General features: G+C 53.4%; 2 protein-coding genes and 1 long non-coding RNA gene across 5 annotated transcripts in view; 2 read left to right on the top strand and 1 right to left on the bottom strand.

Annotated features, from left to right (window-relative positions):
- The window catches only part of RTF2 (replication termination factor 2), a 30,485-nt gene extending 24,075 nt beyond the window's left edge, over positions 1-6,410 (top strand). For both annotated transcript variants that reach the window (XM_039864673.1, XM_039864674.1), the window contains exons 6-9: positions 2,035-2,148; positions 5,110-5,164; positions 5,274-5,369; positions 6,142-6,410. In XM_039864673.1, coding sequence (XP_039720607.1) covers positions 2,035-2,148; positions 5,110-5,164; positions 5,274-5,369; positions 6,142-6,317 — 441 coding nt within the window. In that variant the 3' untranslated portion in view covers positions 6,318-6,410. The remainder of the gene's footprint in view (positions 1-2,034; positions 2,149-5,109; positions 5,165-5,273; positions 5,370-6,141) is intronic.
- A 455-nt stretch (positions 6,411-6,865) lies between these two features.
- On the top strand, positions 6,866-12,598 carry LOC120603853 (protein FAM209A-like). Of its 2 annotated transcripts, XM_039864675.1 has the most exons (3): positions 6,866-9,074; positions 9,269-9,511; positions 10,414-12,598. In XM_039864675.1, the coding sequence occupies exons 1-3, from the start codon at positions 8,970-8,972 to the stop codon at positions 10,678-10,680; spliced, it is 615 nt and encodes a 204-aa protein (XP_039720609.1). In that variant the 5' UTR covers positions 6,866-8,969; the 3' UTR covers positions 10,681-12,598. The 2 variants fall into 2 exon arrangements, with proteins under 2 accessions (XP_039720609.1, XP_039720610.1); XM_039864676.1 differs by having other exon boundaries at positions 6,866-9,511; positions 10,414-12,597.
- Positions 12,599-12,812: 214 nt separating this feature from the next.
- On the bottom strand, positions 12,813-15,803 carry LOC120603338 (uncharacterized). Its single transcript, XR_005653003.1, has 4 exons — positions 15,662-15,803; positions 14,896-15,113; positions 13,438-14,417; positions 12,813-13,306 (listed from the first exon to the last, which is right to left on the bottom strand). It is a non-coding gene; the product is annotated as an uncharacterized LOC120603338 (long non-coding RNA).
- Between the last annotated feature and the right edge of the window lie 3,204 nt (positions 15,804-19,007).

Here is a 19,007-nt window from a genome sequence, read left to right on the forward strand (position 1 = left end):
CGTCCCCAGGGCACTGTCCTCTTGTTGATCCCGACCTGTGGACTGAAAAATCGTGCTGCTTTTGCTTCTCTGAGTGCACCTTCAGGACCGGCCCACTCCTTACAAAACAAAACCGACGCCAGAACACACCTGGGCTGGGGAGGGGCCGCGCGGTGGCTCTGGGGTTCTGGGTGAAGTCCTGGCCGACGGGTCAGAGTCTTTGAATGATTTTCAGAGTCAGAGGCCGGGTGTGGTTATCCAGCCCTCTTCAGTAGAGGGATACATAAAAGTCATTTTACGATCTTAAAACCTCGCCTCCTAAGCATCACTCAAGATAGTCCCAGTGCGTGAGCATGGCCAGATTTCAGGGTGGGGTAAGCCTCGCCCTGCCTGTGTCCTCTGGAGCCCCACCAAGGGCGCGCCGCACCAGAGCACCTGCGGTGGAGTCTGTCACTGAGAGCGGGCCCGCCCCTTCGTTAGTCTCCACTGCTGGGGCCCTGGGGACCTGTGCTCCGGGCACCCTCCCCCCGTCTGGCTGCTCACGTTCTCACTTGCTGGCGCTGTCCTCAGGCCTCCCACACACACATCTAGTAGAAAAGTGAAGCCAAGAAACGTGCCTCGCACACATGACAGGCATTTTCTATGTTGTCAGAAACTCTAAAATAACTATATGCTTTTCCTTTTTAGAAATGAATTATCTATGTAACCATTTCCCCCATTTTTTGGACATGCAAGTTAAAAGTGATAAAAGGAAGCAAAATTTAAAATAAATGGATCATTTCAACTGTGCAACTGTGCAATAACAGTACACATGGAAAAGTACATTTGCAGGAAAATGTGGGTGTTTTTTAATTTGTCTCGTGTTACTTTTATAAGCAGAGAGAGTCAGTCCCTTTGGGCCGGCTGTGCCTTGGCGCAGCCCTGCCTTCCCTTTCTGAAGTGACCCTCTGCCATTCAGGCCACAGAGAAGGGCCCCAGCCAGGCAGTGGGCACTGTGACAAAAGCCCGCTTCCTGCCCTGGCTTCATTTGCCCTCCAAGGATGGGCTACTCTGCCCAAGCTCCGGGGTCAGGCGAAGGCTGGCAAGGTCAGGCACAGCTGGCGGGGCCTGCAGCCAGTGGGAGGGCCCTTTGCCCAGTCATGCCCCTGCTCAGGTCCAGGCAATTGCGGCCTTGAGGGTGTGGGTCTGGTATTAATGGATCTTTTGGATTTGGGAGAGAAGGAGCAGGGTACCTCAAGTCTTAATGTGAGGTTCCCATCTTTTAATCGTTATTGGCTCATTCAACTTTAAAAATACAACCCGGTCCAACTGCGTGCCGAACAGGGTCCACAGTCACATCTGGACACCCAAACTGTCACGTCTAGAGGGTGGAGGCTGCTGACCGTGGACACACTAGGAACGGGGTGGCAGGGGGTGGTGGGAAGAAGCTGCAGGAAGCCCGGAGTGGTGAAGGAGGGACGGGCGGGAACAAACGCACGACCCGCCCCCGCCTCTTGCTGCGTGCTCGGGGGCTGTTTGTGCCGTGGCCCCAGCCCCAAGCCCCGCGGGGCCTCTCCACCGCCTGATTCTGTCCCTGCAGATTCTTTCTCATCCCCTCCCCAAGGGAAGGCTCCACCCGTCTCCCAGTGGGGCGTCCTGGGGGACCTCCTCCTGCAGAACAGGCTGTCCCCCTCGCGTGGGCCCCTCTGCGGTGATAGCTGACCAGTTCCTCTTCGGGGCAGCCCTGGCAGGACGCCGTACTCACCACCCTGTCGTGACTTATGTAACGCCTCTGTGACATTGACCTCAGGACGGGTGGGTCAGGGGAAGGTCTCTTCAGTCATGACAGTGAACCAGACCCAGCCTAGAAAAGGAGCTGACTTTGACCCGAAGCAGTGGCTTTTGGGGACAGAACCACAGTAAATAACCAGCTAAGGCAGCAGGCTCTGAAGCTGGCTGAGTCAAGAGACAGCGGGATTTCCCAAGAGCCCGAAGGGCTGTGGTCGGACTGAGGGGTGGGAGTTCTGTGGGGTGGTCGCATGGTAACGGGATCTGTCCTTGTTCTGCTCTCTTCAGTGTGGGGCTGCCTTCCAGGAGGACGATGTCGTCGTGCTCAACGGCACCAGGGAGGACGTGCAGGTGCTGAAGAGCAGGATGGAGGAGAGGAGGCTGCGCGCGAAGCTGGGGAAGGTAACGGGCCCTGTGCGCCCCGCGCCCGCCCGCATCCTGGGCACACACCTTCAGGTTCTGCCGGCCGCAGCCCGGCGCTGCCTCGGGTCTGCAGTGACCGAGGCGGCTTTTAGAGCCTGGAGGGGCCTGGGCTCTCAGAAGAGTCCAGCCCTGGCCCGTCCTCACCCTCGCTGTGTTGGGCACGGCGCTTCCCTCTCCCGCTCAGCCTCTCCATCAGTGAGGTGGGGACGTCTGCGCAGGACAGGGGACAGTAACAGCACCCGTCTGGAACGGGCGTTGTCAGGAGGGTGACAAAGACCGTGCCTATAAAGCTCTGCACAGAGTGTGGCCAGGCGAGCGGGAGGGAACGGCTGTCACGGCGACTGCTGCCCGTCACCGATTGCAGGAGTGTCACCAGCCCTCCGCGTCCACGGTGTCGGTGGACTCTGCCACCTGCACGTGGAAGATACTCGGGGTGAAAAATCCCAGAAAGTTTCAGAAAGCAGAAATTGAATTGTCCACACGCCGAGCACTGGGCTGCACCCACACAGACGCGTGACGCGCAGGCGTGCCCTGCCCTGGTCTGCGTGCGGGGTAGGGTGTGCGCGTGCTGTGCCGTCCTCGGGTTTCGGCGCCCACGGGGGATCTGCAACCAGTTGCCCCCGTGCCGAGGGACGACTGCGCGCACCGGTGTTCGTAACTTGTAACAGCCCCCGCGTTTCCCTCCGCCCCTGGGGCTGCGGCCCCTGGGACAGCACTGTGAGCAGCCGAGCTAAGCCGCCGCCTCCCTCAGCCCTCCCTCGAGGGGAGTCTGGTCACTGGGGCTGCTTCAGCTGTCCTGGAGGGAGGCCAGTGGTACTCGCTGGTCAGCTGGCTGGGGACCAGAGCTCTGGGTGGAGTGCGGGAGTGAAGGCCTGGCTCTGTGTCCCTCCGTTTGGAACCCCTTTCCATAAGCAGGGGGATCATTGCTTAATGATCTCACTCAGAACAGTTTATCAGCAAAGAAATCGTTCAATGCGCCATCGACTCTGGATCCAGCAGTAAATGTATTAAGTATTTACAGTATTTGCCGCAGTCTTTGCGAGCAGCACGTTTCACTCTGTAAAAATACAGATGACTGCATGTGATCAGAATTAAGGCCAAAAAAAATGCTTGAAGTATTAGTTGAATATTAGTTTCAGTATCCTGAAGACATAAAATTGTGGGAAAAAAATAGCCTGCCTCTGTGTGGGTCGCATTTACCAGTGATAATAGTGATTAAAGATTTTTCAGGGTTTCTTTTTTCTTTAATCATAATAGAGGAAAGAGCAGGGCCATATCAACTTGGAATAGTATATAATTCGCAGTCACGAGGCTCGAAAGGCTGATGCTAAAGACAAGCAGTATTGTTATGTGGCGATCCAGAATTCTCGGTGCCACATCTTATTTGCATTTCCTTTTTATCATTTTCCTTACGTAGAAAATAAACGATGCATGTAAATGGTTCCGTAGTGCAAGGAATAGTGCTCAGACTTTGTCCTCAAGTTGAACAGAAGGACTATGAGACGCAGTTTTCTAAGATGCTGCAGCATTCACGAGATATATTTAAAGGGCTGAGCGCAGATTTAAAAGTGAAACTTTTTAAGTGTTTGTTCTACGTTGGTTTTCTAATTTACTGTGATTGCCTATCATATGAACAAAAGAGAAGGAAAAAAGCTTGATGTTTTTGACAAAGGACAGTTCCCAGAAGGATCTGCTTATTCATCGCTACCATTAATCGAACTCAGTCTTTAAAAAGCACAAGGGGAAAAATTGTTTTCTCAAGGGCGCTCCTGGGGACATTTGCGTGGTGGTTCCCCATCTACCTGGGTGAGTCTCCCCTGTCCCCGGCTTGCGGTCAGGTTGTTCAGAGCCCCGGGAGACTTACATGCCCCTCACCGGAGCTTCGGGGAATGCCTCTTAGATACTGCTGCCAGGATACCAAATATTTCCCAAATATACTCGCAGCTGGAAACAGGACGTAGCGTTTCCTCTCTCTCCTTATCGCTTGGCGCTTGTCAAATGACCTCAGCCGAGAGTGGAGGGCTTGGAAGTTAACAGTTGTCGCTGTTTTTGAAGGATGAGGTGTTACCCTTGGGTTTGAACGCTTGCCTTGCATGTGTGAAGTGAACGGCAGGTCTTTATGTCTTAGACAATGTTACAAATCACATCGCGTGTATATATTACAAGTTCAAGGCTGCTGCCCGAGAACTGTTCTTTTTTCCTTGTGTTCTAGGGATGAGAGCCTTCAGAAATAATTAGGCTGTGTGTCTGTAGCACCATCTTTTGGCTACTTCAGAAAATGGCATTTTTAAAGTAAAGTCTGAATGAACATGGTCCTGTTTGTCCTGTGATTGAACCAATTCTCGCCCAGTTGTGTGGTTCTAAAGTGATTAGTTTGCGTTTTTACATGTTTGCTGACCAATTTGACATTCTGAGGGACAGAATTAAAAATCTGCCAAAAGTGCCCCAGAGTGTAGGAGAATTGGCTAGAGTGTCCTTCAGTCTAAGCCTCGGGTCCTTACAGTGAAACAAACACCAGAGCCCTGGGGCAGCTTTGGGAAGGACGGACAGGGACGGTCCCGTGTGTTTGTCCTGGCCGACGTCGCACGCCCACGTGTGCTAGGTGTTACTCAGTGACCTGCTCGTGTGTGTGCGGGGTCACCATTAGCACTGACTCCTGCCACTGAAATCTGTCATCTTCGTTAAACATTTCTGAGAATGTGATGTTCGGAATACAACACAGCAGATGTGTGCAGACGTGTTCTGTGAGGCCAGGCGCGTGATGGGAAGCGCGTGCAGAGGGTCCAGGCTCAGAGCGAGCCGTCAGGGCCGGCTGCAGCGCGACCCCCGTGTGTGGGAAGTGCGTCGCCTACTGACAGGCTCCCGGCGGGGCAGGCGGCCCTGCTGGCCCTGGGCTGGGGGCATCCGCGCACACCTCCCGTGTCCTCTTTCTTTTCCCAGAAAGTGAAGAAACCCAAGGCGGCAGAGGCTGCCTCAAAGCCGGACGTCGGTGAAGGTAAGATGCCAGGGCCGCCGTCCGTCAGCAAAGCAGGGCTGCGGCTGTGTCCGGAGTCAGCTCGCGCTCCCGTTCTGATTTTGTCTTGCTCGCTTTGTCCCTTTCACAGAGTCCGCAGGGCCATCAAACGTGAAGAGCGGGAGGCCCGAGGAAGCCGGCCTTGACGCCAGGGAGAAGAGAATCAGCCCGGCCCCCCGAGGCGCAGGTGGGCCTGCCGCGGCCACAGCGAGCCGCGTGGGGACCTGGTCCCGTCACAGCTCAGTGGCCTGGATTCGGAAACTGCCTCCCAGCAGTTCGTGGGGCCCCCTTAGGGAACTAACAAGAACCAGTTAATACACCCCGAGCTGGAGCCCGGCAGGTGGCAGGGACCTGGGCACGGGTGCCGACCATTCGGCGTCCCTGTCACGCATGCGCTTGGTGCCGGGCTGACGAGGCTGCTTGGCCAGCTAGTGGGCTGGGGTCACAGGACGAGTGTCCCTGAGCCCTGTGGGCTGGGGTTTAGCGTGTTCCACACGCGCACTCAGAGCCAGCCTTCTCACCACCCACCTGTCGGCCAGGTCATCAAAGAGCCACGTGGCAGGTGACCCAGATCTCAGGGCGCTTCCCCCAAAACTCACCACTTGCAACTCAAAAAAATAGTATTTACTTCACAAACAGGAAGACACAGGGTCATTAGAGCGTGTGAGCACGTGTGCAAGGAGCATGCCCAGCGGCTCCCAGCCCCGGCCCCGCTCCGCACACGGTGGTCCGGCGCGTCCGCGTCCCCGGGAGCAGGCACCTGCCACAAGGGCCTGATGCTCGGTGCGTGGGGCTGGGGCCTGCATGCGAGCATGTCGCGGGGCAGTGTGGCTCGAAGGGGTCATGGGTCACAGCCTCGTCTGCTCCTAGGACTTGACAGTTGGGGGGGGCGGGGGGCAGCGGGTGTGCGGGCGCCCTTTCGCCCAGCCTGAAAGCCGTGGCTCCGCCTTTCCCTGCAGCGGGCGCGAGCTCCTCGGGCCGAGCCGGGAGGCCGCCCTGCGCGGCCGCGAAGAGGCCGCCTGCCGCCAGCGGGGAGTCAGAGGCGTACAAGTCCCTGTTCACCAGCCACAGCTCCGCCAAGCGCTCCAGGGAGGAGTCGGCCCACTGGGTCACCCACACGTCCTACTGCTTCTGAGGCCTGGCTGCTCATCCCCAGAGATGGGGGCTGGGGACCGTCCCTGCTACATTGCCCTCTGCACGCATGATAAAGTGTCCTCCAAACCCCTGAGCTGTGTGGTCACTCTCTCTCGTGAGGCGCCTGGGTTCCGGGAGAGGGCGTGGGGGGGTGACTCGCAGAGTGACCGTGCTGGGCCCCGTCTGCCCCCACCCCAGCCAGGCTCAGCGCTCACGCCCACCCTCTGATGGCCCGGCCCGCACGGTGGCTGCACCTTCTACGTGTGAACGATTAGACTTCTGATTCCTCCTGGGAGTGCGGTCGGCTCCTTTTGACTAAAATCCTGGTGGTGCTGCTGCCCCGGCGAACGGGCCCCGTGAAGGCGCTTGGGCAGGGTCCGTCCCCAGGCCCTGTGCCCGTGGGTCTGTGCGCGGGAGCGTCTCTCCCTCCGGCCGAGGGGGCGGGGACGGCGTGGGGCACGGGGGGTTCCCTTAGTTTATCATCTTGAAGATAGAAGAGCTTGAGTCGGGCACCTGACGATCTGATACAGAAATAAAGTAAGTCTGCCTTTCCTCCTGTCCGTCCGTCCTTCGCTCTCTCGTCGCTCGTGTTTAGGTAGGAAAATTGCAGCCATTCCTCGGATGGCAGCAGGAGCAACTCCGTGATGTGTGTGCGCCGCCCTCTCCCTCGGCAGACGGTGGAAGGGGCTCGCACAGAAAGCCGGTGCGCGTGCTTCGCCCGTGAGGTGCGCTGACGGCGGCAGAGCTGAGCCTGCCCGCGGGGCCTAAGCCGGGAGAGCCGCGTCTGCTCCGCCTCGGCGGGCGGCCGAGCACGCGGTGACGGCGGCTCTGTCCTCGCCCAGGGCGCCGGTCTCCACTCGAAAGCAGGAAACGGAGCTGGAGATCGCGTCAGAGGCTTGGGGTCGGGGTGGGGGCACAGGTCCCACGTTCTCTGCCTGAACGTGACGGGAAGTTCGGCCCCAAGGATGTTTTGACATTATGAACATAGAAGCATATAAATAAGAATCACGTTAACATCAGTGCATTTTTTTGGTTGTGGACTTTTCCAGAACAAACCTGAATTGGCCATTTTCTTTTCCCTGATTAATTTTCTATATAACCCAGGTAAACCATTTTCTAACTGTTGCTTTTTTCCCGTTTTCATTTTGTTACAGTATTTTCATAATCGGAACCATTTTTATTTGGTTAAAATTTATCACAATGTTTTCTATTTTAATTTTACCAAGAAATCTGTATTCGTTAATCATTTTAGTGAAACGTTACAAATTGCTGCTTCGGCCATCATGAGGCATTTATTATTTTAATGGTCATTGTTTCTACCAACTTCAGTTTTCTTAATTTTAAGCCGTAATCGGTTTTATTTTGCATTATTTTGACTGTGGGCAGTTTTTCCTGTGACCCAGTCACAGCATCCTCAACATCAAAACTTAAGCATCTCAACCCATCCTGTTCCCCCTCAAGGTCACGTTCAAAATCTTGCTCCATGCCCCCACCCTCTTCCTGCTTTTCACTGGTCCAATCAAAACTGTTTTAGACTTTTGAATACAATGTAAACCAAAAAAGTGTGACTCCTGTCATTAAGTAGACGAAAACATTTCTATGTGACAAAACTTCCTGAGCTTTTCTGTTTGAGGTCATCTATTTCAATCGAGTCGGATCCTTACTGCTCACACCATAACCACTAAACTTTAGAGCACCATTTGGGGTACTTAAAATGCAGGGCACTAGCAGACCTGGAGCCGCCTCGAAATACTCTGCAGTCATCGCTCAGAGCACCAGGAGTGACTTCTCCCAGTAGCCATGTGAGAAGAGAATGGAGAGGGTCGTGATTTCAAGGATGAGCCCCTAAAGGTCCCGGGGACCCTCCAGCCCGCAGTGAAGGCACCTAGGGAACCCTTGGTTAGACTCAGCGGAGCATTTGATTCCTGGGGAGTAAGTCTGAGTCAGGTGGCCCAGGGGGACAAGTACAAGCTTTGTGTTCTGTTAATGGGTTTCTCGTTCCGTGTCATTTTTAGAAGCCGATGGTTTCAAATACACTGGCCAGGGAGCCCTAGTTATAGTCCTGGCATCGTCCCTGGTTGTCATACAGGCTGTGTCCTCACCACAGGGTCTTCACACTTGCCTGGGTGTCACCTCCCTCCCCAGTTTGCTCAGCCAGCTCCTGGTCATCGCTCAGACTGTACCCAAATGCCTTTTTCAGGAGGCCTTTCTGCACAGCCTACCCCAGATCACTCCCGTTCTACGCTCTGACAGCTCTGCTCTCATCTCAGGTTTAATAAACGCGCTGCATCAGCCCAGGGATCACACGGGTGAGGTCAGTGAGTGCAAGCGTGAGGCGACAGGGAGTGCTGGCGACGGGAGAATATGGCCACCTAGGGTGGGTTCCTGTTTGGTTCCAAGCAGAGTGGCCCGGTATTAGAAGAGCTTCCATATTCTCGAAAGGAGCCAGAAATCTAGGTGTTTAAAATGAAGTTTCCCCAACATTTGAATATTGCAAATTATTTTTAGAAACAAAATAAGCCAAACAAAACACATCGGTGGCTCCTAATTTGTAGCCTCTGGCTTCATATCTTCCCACTCGGCCCTCAGTTCCACGGGGACATGTGCCACATCTGCTCTGCTCAGCAGGTCTGGGTCAACAAAAAAACAGTGAATGCTTGTGCCAAGGGAGCAGAGTCAGAGGGACAAGCAAAGAGACGACGCTCCGTCGTACCATCCTCTAGACTCTCACTGCCTGCTCGAATTGCTCCCTCTCCCTGTAAGTCCCACTCCTGGACGACCACTGTGGGCTTCTTCCTCCTCTACCCTGACGTCATCACAATGGCCAGAGCGTGCTGGCCTGGGGCCTCTGTGACATCACCAACGGCCCAGCCCTAACTACCCAGTGTCCGGATGCAACGCAGACACACCCACCATGAGCAACTTCCTCCCCCGTCTCTGCTCACCATGCAGATGCTGAAATGGTTCTTGTTTGTGCCCCTGTGTGTCTCCTGCGGCTATGCCTTCATGTTTTCTTCTCTGAGAGACCCGGTCAAAGAAGCCCAGGGGAAGGTGCCTTGCGGAGGGCACTTCCGGATCAGGCACAGTCTGCCAGAGCACGCCCACGGCTGGCTTGGAAGCAAGTGGCTCTGGCTCGTTTTTGTCGTCCTGCTGTATGCGATACTGAAGTTTCGAGGCGATAGCGAGAAGCGGAAGGTAAGGGTGGCTCCATTTTTTTACACCACATTTGGTCCCATTTGAGAGAGTTCAGACTTGGAGAAACAGACACTGCAGTTGGTGTAGGCAGGTGTAAGTGTAAAGAATCGGGGTGCGAAGTAGCTACTTCACGGTCCTGGGAGGCACTGGCAAATCCCTTTCCTGACGCATCCTTAGGGAGGATGACGTCCCCGAACCCACAGAAGTGGGGCCTAGCAGTTCAAGACCACCTTCTGCTTCCTGGGTGAATAAGACCATGGCTTCCTACATCTATCCTGTTATTTGAATGAGTTTTTTCAACTTGAGGATAGATTCAAGAACGTGGCGTGTTTCAGGTCAAAATGATTCACGGAGCCAGATTTCCTGCCCCAGATTTTTAGTCTCCCTGGCGTTTGACTTATTCCAAGTTGCTGAACTGAATGGCGATCGTATCATTATCCCAAGTAAAGGAAAAGACCTGTCGTGAAGGGGTAGAGGGGTAACGGCTCGTCCCCGAAGTGGCCAAACGTCATCCAGAGGGGTGAGGGGGAGATGTGGGGCAGCATGTTCTCTCCTAGCAGACCCCCCAGCTCAGGACGCTGTGTCCGAACTGACTGCTAGATCGGGTCGCCGAGCCTCTTCCGTAGAGGGTAGACGTTTTCGGTCTCTGTTGCAACAATTCAACTCCACCATTTCAGCATGAAAGCGGCCATGGGCAGTACGCGAATAAATCGAGCATGGCTGAGTTCCAATAAACCTTTATTTACAAAGACAGATGGTGGGCCAGGTTTGGCCTTACTTTGCCAACCCCTAGACTAGAGCAGTACTAGAACCGTCTTCTCTTAGGTGAGCCCAGCTCTCAGAACCGCGTCAGACCCCGCAAAGTGGACGGGGCCGTTCACCCTGTGTATCTTTCTTGACAGGAGAGGGGGCCTCCTGGCCTTCGAGGCTGTTCGCTTCGCCCGACAACGAAGAAAAATCAGAATGCTGCCCCCCACAGAGACTACGCACTCAACACCTTAACCCAGCTCGAGGTGGACCTTGTGAAATTTGTGTCCAAGGTGCGGAATCTGAAAGTCACCATGGCAACTGGCAGTAGCAGCCTCAGGTTTCCGAACTTAGAGTTCCCTGCGGACCCACACAATAATGTCACGATCTATGAAATATGGGGTGAAGAAAACTATGAATGAATGGATTCGTGTGTCGAAGGAGAGAAGAAGTTGGGCGTCGATGAACTATATGCAGAGTAATAAAATTATTGTGAAGAAAAATCTGGAATTTGAGATCTTTTTTTTCCTCTTTCGAAAAAATAAATGCGAGACTAGTAGCCATAGCTGTGACCGTTGTTTTTGCCTCCGGAGCTGTGGGTGGTGAGAAGGACAATGACCGTGACACGGTTGCATGGGTGACATTCTTGGCCACGATGCCGTGGCCCCTGCAGGGACGAGGTTTAGGAAATTTGGGATGAGATGTCGATACCATTTTCATAATCGCTATCTTGATAGTAGCTATTTGTGCAAAAGATGGAACTGATTTTTACTTTATGACATTATAAAAGACAACTTTATAGTTTTAAATGATAAAATGATTGATTAGGAAGGGTGTGGGGGTGTGAAATCTGGAATTATTTCATTTTCTTACCACCAGAAAAGTCATCTTATTCCATTTCATGCATTCCATGTATTGACTTTTTCTTCTATCAAACTAGCAGTTACATGTGCCCAACTGGATTCAGAAAAATGGAGAATCGATTCATATTTCCAATGTAATTGGGATACAGATGAGCTGACAGGGACTCCCCAGTTAGTTGACGTGAATGTTCTTCATCATACTTATTAAAAATATAGATATTTTGGCATGCTAATATAGCTAGTGAAATTATATTTACTCAAGGCTGTTAAATTAGACCCCTAATCTAGGCCAGCCCGGTCGTTTCAGAGACATGCTGGTGCACGCCCGGAGAGAGAAGTTAGCTGTGGCACACGGTGAAAATCCCCTTACGTCCACTTCGGTCCAGATTAATGTGTGCCCGCCTGAATCTCCATCACCTTCCTCCTCAGCTATAAATAAGTGAATTCCCATCGTTTGAGGAGTCTTCGGCATCCGTCCCCTGTGTGTGGAAGAGTGAGACCTCAGATGTCAGCCATCCAGCCCCCGACCTCTTGTCACGGACACTCTGTGTTTGGAAAGTGGCCCCTGAACACTGAGCTTTCTGTCTGCCGCCTGCAGGATGGGAAAGTGGAAGGGGCCGAGAGAGCCCCTTTTTGCCTTCTGTGTTCTTTCTGAGTATTTTCAAGCAAACGGGACTGCGTGAGTAATTTTTACAGCACCCTCTGAAGAAATTCAAATAAGCAAAAAAATATTTTGGCTTTAATCTGTGAAATCAATATTGGGGCAGATTTGAGGTTAGAATGGAAACCACCTCAAAGGCCAGTGGTCACCAAACTGTAGACCAAATCCATCCCGCTGCCTGTTTTCAAACGGCGCGTGAGCTAATAATAGTTTTTATATTTTTAAATGGTTGAAACATGCACGATGGATAAGATTTCATGACGTGAAAATCACATGAAATTCAAATTTGGATGTTCATAAGTATTTATTGACAGCCTCTCTCATCATTTATATATTGTCTGTGGCTCTTTGGTGTCCATGGTACACTTGAATTATTGCACAGAAACTGTGTGGCCCACAAAGCTGAAAATATTTACTAACTGGCCTTTTACAGGAAAAATGTGCCCAACCCTGTTTACGCTCATCTCATTTTTTATATTCACAATCGGGAAAAGCATTCGGCTGTAATCGTCACAAACATCCCGTATTTGATCGGAGGCAAAAATGTAATTTTGTAAATCATATTTTTTTGTCATTCTCTGCACTTCACTAGCAGGTCTTCATAGCAAGCTGACCAAAGATGCAAGTTAGAACAAACTCTGCAATTCCCAGTAAATAGCGTCCCTGAGTCTTTGCCTAGCCTAAGACAGAGCCTTGTGGACCACGGTTTTGCCGAGAAAAATTGTTTTCTCAAACCAGTCAATTTCGTGCAGTATTTTTGTGCAAAAGCACATGAGATATAGTTTTAGGAGCCAGGGCTCAACAAAACTCATTTTCTGCTATTATAGCACAGGCTCAAATTCTGATGTCGCCACGCTGTGGTTTAAAAACGGCAGCTGACAGGCAGATTGTAAGTGCATCACCGCAGTCGTCTACACCCGAGGCAGTCACCGGGGACGGTCACTCGGGTGGCTGGACGGTCACTCTCTTCCTTGCAGCTGGAAGTCATGGCGGTTTTTCTGCTTCGAAGCCAGCGAGGCGATGAAGACCCCGGAGTGAGTCTGCTCACGGCCTTAACACAACGTGAGTCACGGGAGGGGCAGCCCGTCGCCACCACCGTGTCGACCGGTGAGACACAGTCACGCGGAGCAGGACATGAACATGAGGACTGACATGTTCATGTCAGGCAGACCCAGCTTCAAAGCGGGGAAGCCGCTCCAGCAGGAGGGGATGGGGGACTTCGCGGTGTCACTAGCGAAGAACCGTGGAGGACAGCTGACGCACACCTGGGTGAGGGTGGTAGGTGAAATTCCGAGGTGACCCCCGGTGGCGCACAGCTCGTACAGTCTCTCCCCTGAGTGTGGGCGGGAGCCGGGACTGATGGAATCAACTCCTGTGATTACGTCGTGTCAGATGAGGCGCCATCACAGCCGAGAGACCCTTCTGGTGACGCCGAAGAAGCCAGCTGCTGTACTGTGGGATCATGGGTCACGTGGCAAGGACAGGAGGCAGCCTCCAAGACTGAGAGTGGCCCCCAGCGAACACCTAGGAAAAAAGCAAGCAGCCCAGTCGTGCGACATTGAGGAGACAGAACCCATCAGAACCAGTGGCCTGGAAGAGGCCCCAGTCAGAGGGGACCCCGGCCCCAGCGGACACCTGAGCAGAGAAGCCCCTACCTGTGCACGAACTCCTGACCCACTCCTGGCACCTGTGAGATAATAAATGGATGTTGTTCTAAGCCATTAATTTTGTGGTGATTTATTACACAGCAAAAGAAAATCAATATAGCACGCACATGCACAAACACGCAAAATCTTTCCGTCTGCCATTTCTGATGCCTGGGATGACACGTCCACCTTCCCTCCGACCTAGTCACCTGGCCTCTGGACCAGAGAAATGGGAGGAATATCGGCAAAGGACCAAGAACGGGAACGTTTTGTTTCTGGAAGCCGTAAGCTACACACTGTTGGCTCAGGGGCCAAACCGCCCCGCCCCCATCACAATTGCTTGGCCCACAGCCATTTCTTTTTATTTTGAAATAATCAGAGTCACAAGAAGTCACACAGGTAAGTACAATAGTCCCCTCTTGTCACAGTTTTGCTTCCCATGGTTTCAATTACCCAGTCGACGGTGGTCTAAAAAAATATTACATGGAAAATTCCAGAAACAAACGATCCATAAGTTTACGTTGTCTGCTGTTCTGAGTAGCATGACGAAGCCTCGCGATGTCCCCCGGGGAGTGAATCACCCCGCTGTCCCATGCATGTTGTCACGCCACCGATAACCAGCAGCCGTCGTGGTTATCAGGGGGACCGTAGGGCTTCGAGGTGCCTGTGTTCAAGACGCCCTCATTCTTCTCCAAGGACGACCCTAACGTGCAGGAGTCAGCGCCGCTGGCAACTCAGACGTGCCGAGGAGAAGCCGTGGGGTGCTCCCTTTGAGTGAAAAGGTGAAAATCTTCGACTTAATACGAAAAAAGAAATCGTATACTAAGGTTGCTCAAATTCACAGTCAGAACAAACCTCCATCCGCGAAATCGTGAAGAAGGAAAATAATTCGCTCTGGTTTTGCCATCACCCCTCAGACTGCGAACGCCCCTCAGCACGTGGGCATCGTGTCACCTCTCCGAGAAGAGCGGGTCCAGGACAATGAGATACTTTGAGAGAGAGAGAAAGACCACAGTTACATAACTTTTATTACAGTATGTGGTTGTAATCGTTCTATTTAATCGGTTATTGTTAACCTCTTACTGGGCTCATTTAGAAACTATACTTGATCGTAGGCGTGTGTGTGGGAAACGCAGCACACACAGGCTCGGTGTGATCTGTGGTTTCAGGCATCTACTAGGGGTCTCGGACCGTGTCCCCCGGACTGCACAGAGCGTCCCCTTGTACCCTTCACCTCGTGGCCCCCAGTGGTCGCAGCTTACAAAGCTATAGCACAACAGCCAGACCAGGAAGCTGACCCTGGAGCAACGTATCCCAAGAGTTTATGATGTTTCCTCGCACACATGTTCCCAAAACCACCATGATCAAGACACAGGACCATCCCATCGCCGCTGACACCCGCGCCATGCCGCCCCTCATCACACGCCCACCCTCTCCCCCCCACCCCCCAGCCCCTGGACGCCTGACCTCTCCATCTCTGTGATTTTGTTGTTCTCAGAGTGTTGGCTGGATGGAGTCACTCAGCGTGTGACCTTTGAGATCACTCAGCACAGCACCCTGAGACCCATCCAAGCAGTTTCATGCACCAACGCTTGGTGCCTGTCTGTTGCCGGGTGCGTTTACTCATCGGCCAGCGGAGGGGCGTTGGGGTCGTTGGCAGGCTTTGGCCATTACCAGCAGAACGGCTGCGAGGAATCACGCACAGGTCTTTGTGTGCACAAACACCTTTGTGTTCCAGGATAGACGCCCAGAAGTGCAGTCGCTGGGTCATGTGGGAAGGGCATGTTTTGGCCCCCAGTGATTTTTTTTTTTTAAATTTTTGGATTAGTGGCCAATGAGATTTCACATTATATTCTAGTGAGGGAGACACAGTAAGTCCCATGCTAATAAACACCACGCCAGGTGCATCTGCCCTGACTTGGGCCTCCTGTGCTTCCCCACCGCCCCAGCACCCGGCCCGCCTCCCCAGCCTGGGGCCTCCCATTTCCTCCCAGCTCCTCGTCCTGCCTCCTCCCAGCTCCTGCCGAGCCCCATTCTACCTCAGGGCCTTTGCATGTGACCTCTCTCCCTGGGGTAAGTGTTCCTCCAGATGCCTCCGTGCTGACTGCATTTCTTATTGGGTCTTTGCTCAGAGGCCGCCTCCTCCAAGGGGCCTTCCCTGACCTTCCCCCAACCACTCACCCTCCCCCCCCCGCCGCCCTGCCTGGGTGTATTTTCTGGGTCGCAACATCACCATGTAACGTGAAGCTTTCGATGGCCCGGTTTCTTGCTCCAAACCCAGATCCCACATAGACTGACTAGGTTGCAGCGTTCACGACAGTTCCTCGGCCTTCAGCCCCGCAGCATCTGGGCATCCAGCCACGGGCCGTCCTTGGCGTTCCTGGCGCCTTTTCCTTTCTGGCCCACGCCCTCAACGCGGTCAGTGATTCCTGGGTCGCGTGAGGGCTGTTTGTCAGCGTTTCTACTCCGTTTCTATTCCTGGTTGGTTTTCATGGTCGGTTTACTTTATGCAAACGTGAGGTTATGTGTGATATCATGATGGTTCTGAGGGTCGAAGCTCTAGAAGAAGGTACACCCAGAGAGGGCTGCCATCTTCCCTCAGCACCCCTCCCCCTCCCCACCTCTCTCCTATAGCAAAGCGGCCTCTGGGTCCTGTTTCCGCCTTCTGTGTTTCTTTTGCGCAAATAGACGCATGTGTTTTTTCTTACACCCTTTCTTTCTTATGCGAAGGGCAGCCCGCTATCCGTACCCTTCGCTCCACTTGGAAGATTGTCCCACATCGGCTCACAGAGACCGTCCTCATTTTTTTCTGACTGCAGAGGACTCCACTGGGTGGGTGGGCTCTCTTACTATATGGCCAATCAGGTAGTTTCCCGTGCTTCGAAACGGCAAAAAAGGATGTGATGAAAATGTGTGCACGTGTTTCTGTGTTGCTGGAGGTGTATCTTCTAGAAGTGGGGTCGCTGGGTAAATGCACACGTACTTTTGTTAGGCATCACCACATTTCCCCCCGGAAGGAATGTGCCGAGTTGCGTTCTCACCAGGGATGCCCAGACAGATTTTAAAGCAATGGGTGGACATCTCTTTCCTGAAACAGCTCTTAAAATGTGTGGCGTGGCCTGCAGTTACCAGAGGTGGCCACGAGGTGGCAGCCAAAGCCCACCACAAAGAGCGAACGGAGCACAGGGTTTTCCTGGATGCAGCAACACGTTGAAGTGGTAGAGTCTGTGACACGTGATCGTGTTATAGTCTATGAGAGTCAGGATTCTGCCCTCTTGACAGTTTCTGTTTCTCAGTGAGTGAGTACGATGTAGAAACAGAGCCACCTGCAACGCACTGATCCAGAAGAAAATAGATTCAGTTCCGTTCTGAAAACCCATGAAGGGAAATCTGATGAAAGGAAGATGCAGTGGCGGGTAGGGGGACTGGGGACCCCAGGCCTGGGCTCTCCCATCCTGCAGGCCATCACAGGCACCCGGGCAGAGCCCCCAGGCCGGCCACGCGGCCATGCGGAGAGCTGGGTGAACTGGAGTGGGGTGTGGGAGGCAGCACGTTGCGGGCAAACGGGGGGCCAGCTCCACGAGGACAGGCCCCAGTGTGGCACCCCGTGAGCCCTCTGCCGCCCGTCCCACCCCTCCTTCCCCAGCCTGCCACCCTGACCCTTCTCACTCACCCTACGGGGTGAGGGCTCTGGTGATGGGGAGGCTCCCCCACCCAGAGGCCACTCCTGGTGCCCGTCGGGAGGGAGGCTGCTCGGTGCCCGCCCCGGCGGACAGTCCTACAGTCTCGGACTGTCACTTGGACCGGTGCCACCAGCAGCCACCACTTCACTTGACTTCGTTATTCCAGAAACACCGTCCCCCCCCAATCGCTCACTCTTCCTCCATCGGGTCATGTATCTGTTTGTCGCTCGGCTAGTACTCAGCGAGCGTCACTCTGTGAGCATGGCGGTGAGAGCCAGCAGTAAGGAACCCGCACGCACACGGCCACGTGGAGACACCGCCTCACGCCCGTGAGGGGCCGCAATCCAAAGAAAGAAACAAGCAAACAAATGTTGGAAAGGATGTGGAGAAATGGAACCCCGTGCCCTGTGTCCTGCTGTCAAAAGCGTCAGACAGTGAAGCCACTGTGAAGGAGATGATGGGCCTTCCTCAGAACCCTAAAATGGGGTTACCATACGATCCCGCAGCTCCACCTCTGGGCCTATACCCAAAAGAATTAAAAGCAGAATCTAGAAGAGATGCTTGGACGCCCATGCTCGGAGCAGCGTTATTCACGACAGCCAAGAGGTGGAAGCAACCCAGATGTCGGTGGATGGACATCTAGATCAACGAAAGGTGGTCTCTACGTGCAAGGGAATAGTATTCAGCCTTGAAAAAGCCAAGCGCCCTGTGGGCCCTGAGAAGGCAGAGGTGAGCATTCCCTTCTGGGAGATTGGGGGCTATCAGACAGACGGACGGACAGCGGGAGAAGGCAGACCTTGGCAAATGCCTAACTGCACAGCAGCGTGTCAGAGGGGGGTAAGTGCTGTGAATAAAAACGCACTAAGGGGGGCCCCCCCTTGAGCCGGACAGTAAGAGAAGACCATTCGGAGGACACTTGGGACAATGACGAGGCTCTCTGAGACGCCCACACCTCACCTCTGAGAGCCGACCTCTGACCTGCATTTGTGTCGTAATCAGATCCCTATAAAGGAGGTTAGTCTGTGCCCCCTAGAATATGCCACTCGGGCATAAGGAGTGTCTTGAGTTGAAGGCATTGAAGCAGGAAGTCCTCTGCTCTGCCCTGAAGCAGGACATACATTTCCCTCTGAGAACAATGTCCCCCGCTCCCCCACACCAAGGAGAAGAGTGTGGTGCTCATCACAGAAGATGGGGGGCCCTGCAACGAGTTTGCATAAACACGTCTCACTAAAGTAGTCCCTGCCTGCCATTAGTTTCCCCCATGTATTTCCTAGTCTCCTCCCCACGGTTTATCCCGTGAACCCCAAAGCCCCTTCCTTTGTTAAGAGGGTCTCTTAGCCCCCGAGTCTAACTGCTTCTCTGAGTTCTACTTCTCTTCCGTGAACTCCCGTGCATGTGAATATTAATAAAAACCGTGTGCCTTATCTCCTGTGAATTTGTCCTTTGTTTAATTCACAGGCCCCCGTTTGCTGAGCTTAAGAGGGTGGAGATAAAAGTGCCCCCCGCCCCCGCCAACATTTTCGATTCTCTCTCCTCGATACATTTTGGCCCTTATTATTACAGAGCTCGGCTGTATCGTAATCTAATCTAACCAGTTCCCTCTGGATGGATGTCTGTCTCCCCCGACCCCAATGTTTTATTACAAACACACGGTATTTCCCGGACTGTGCGGATTGGGCGATCTTCACGTCAAGCAGCACGACCACCACCTGCCAGTGTCTGGGTGAACCGCACGGTCAGCAGACACTGCGGGCTCGGCCAGTCAGGGCACTGAAAACGAAAAGCCTGCAATGGCCGACACTGGACGCATTTTAGAATTTCCGAGTACAGTCAAGTGATGACTCATCCCATTTAAACTCCAAGCTGTTTAAGGGGCCATCTGGTTCATCAGAGTGT

Source organism: Pteropus medius, unplaced genomic scaffold (genome assembly GCF_902729225.1).
Source record: "Pteropus medius unplaced genomic scaffold, Ma_sr-lr_union100, whole genome shotgun sequence".
Taxonomy (NCBI): domain Eukaryota; kingdom Metazoa; phylum Chordata; class Mammalia; order Chiroptera; family Pteropodidae; genus Pteropus; species Pteropus medius.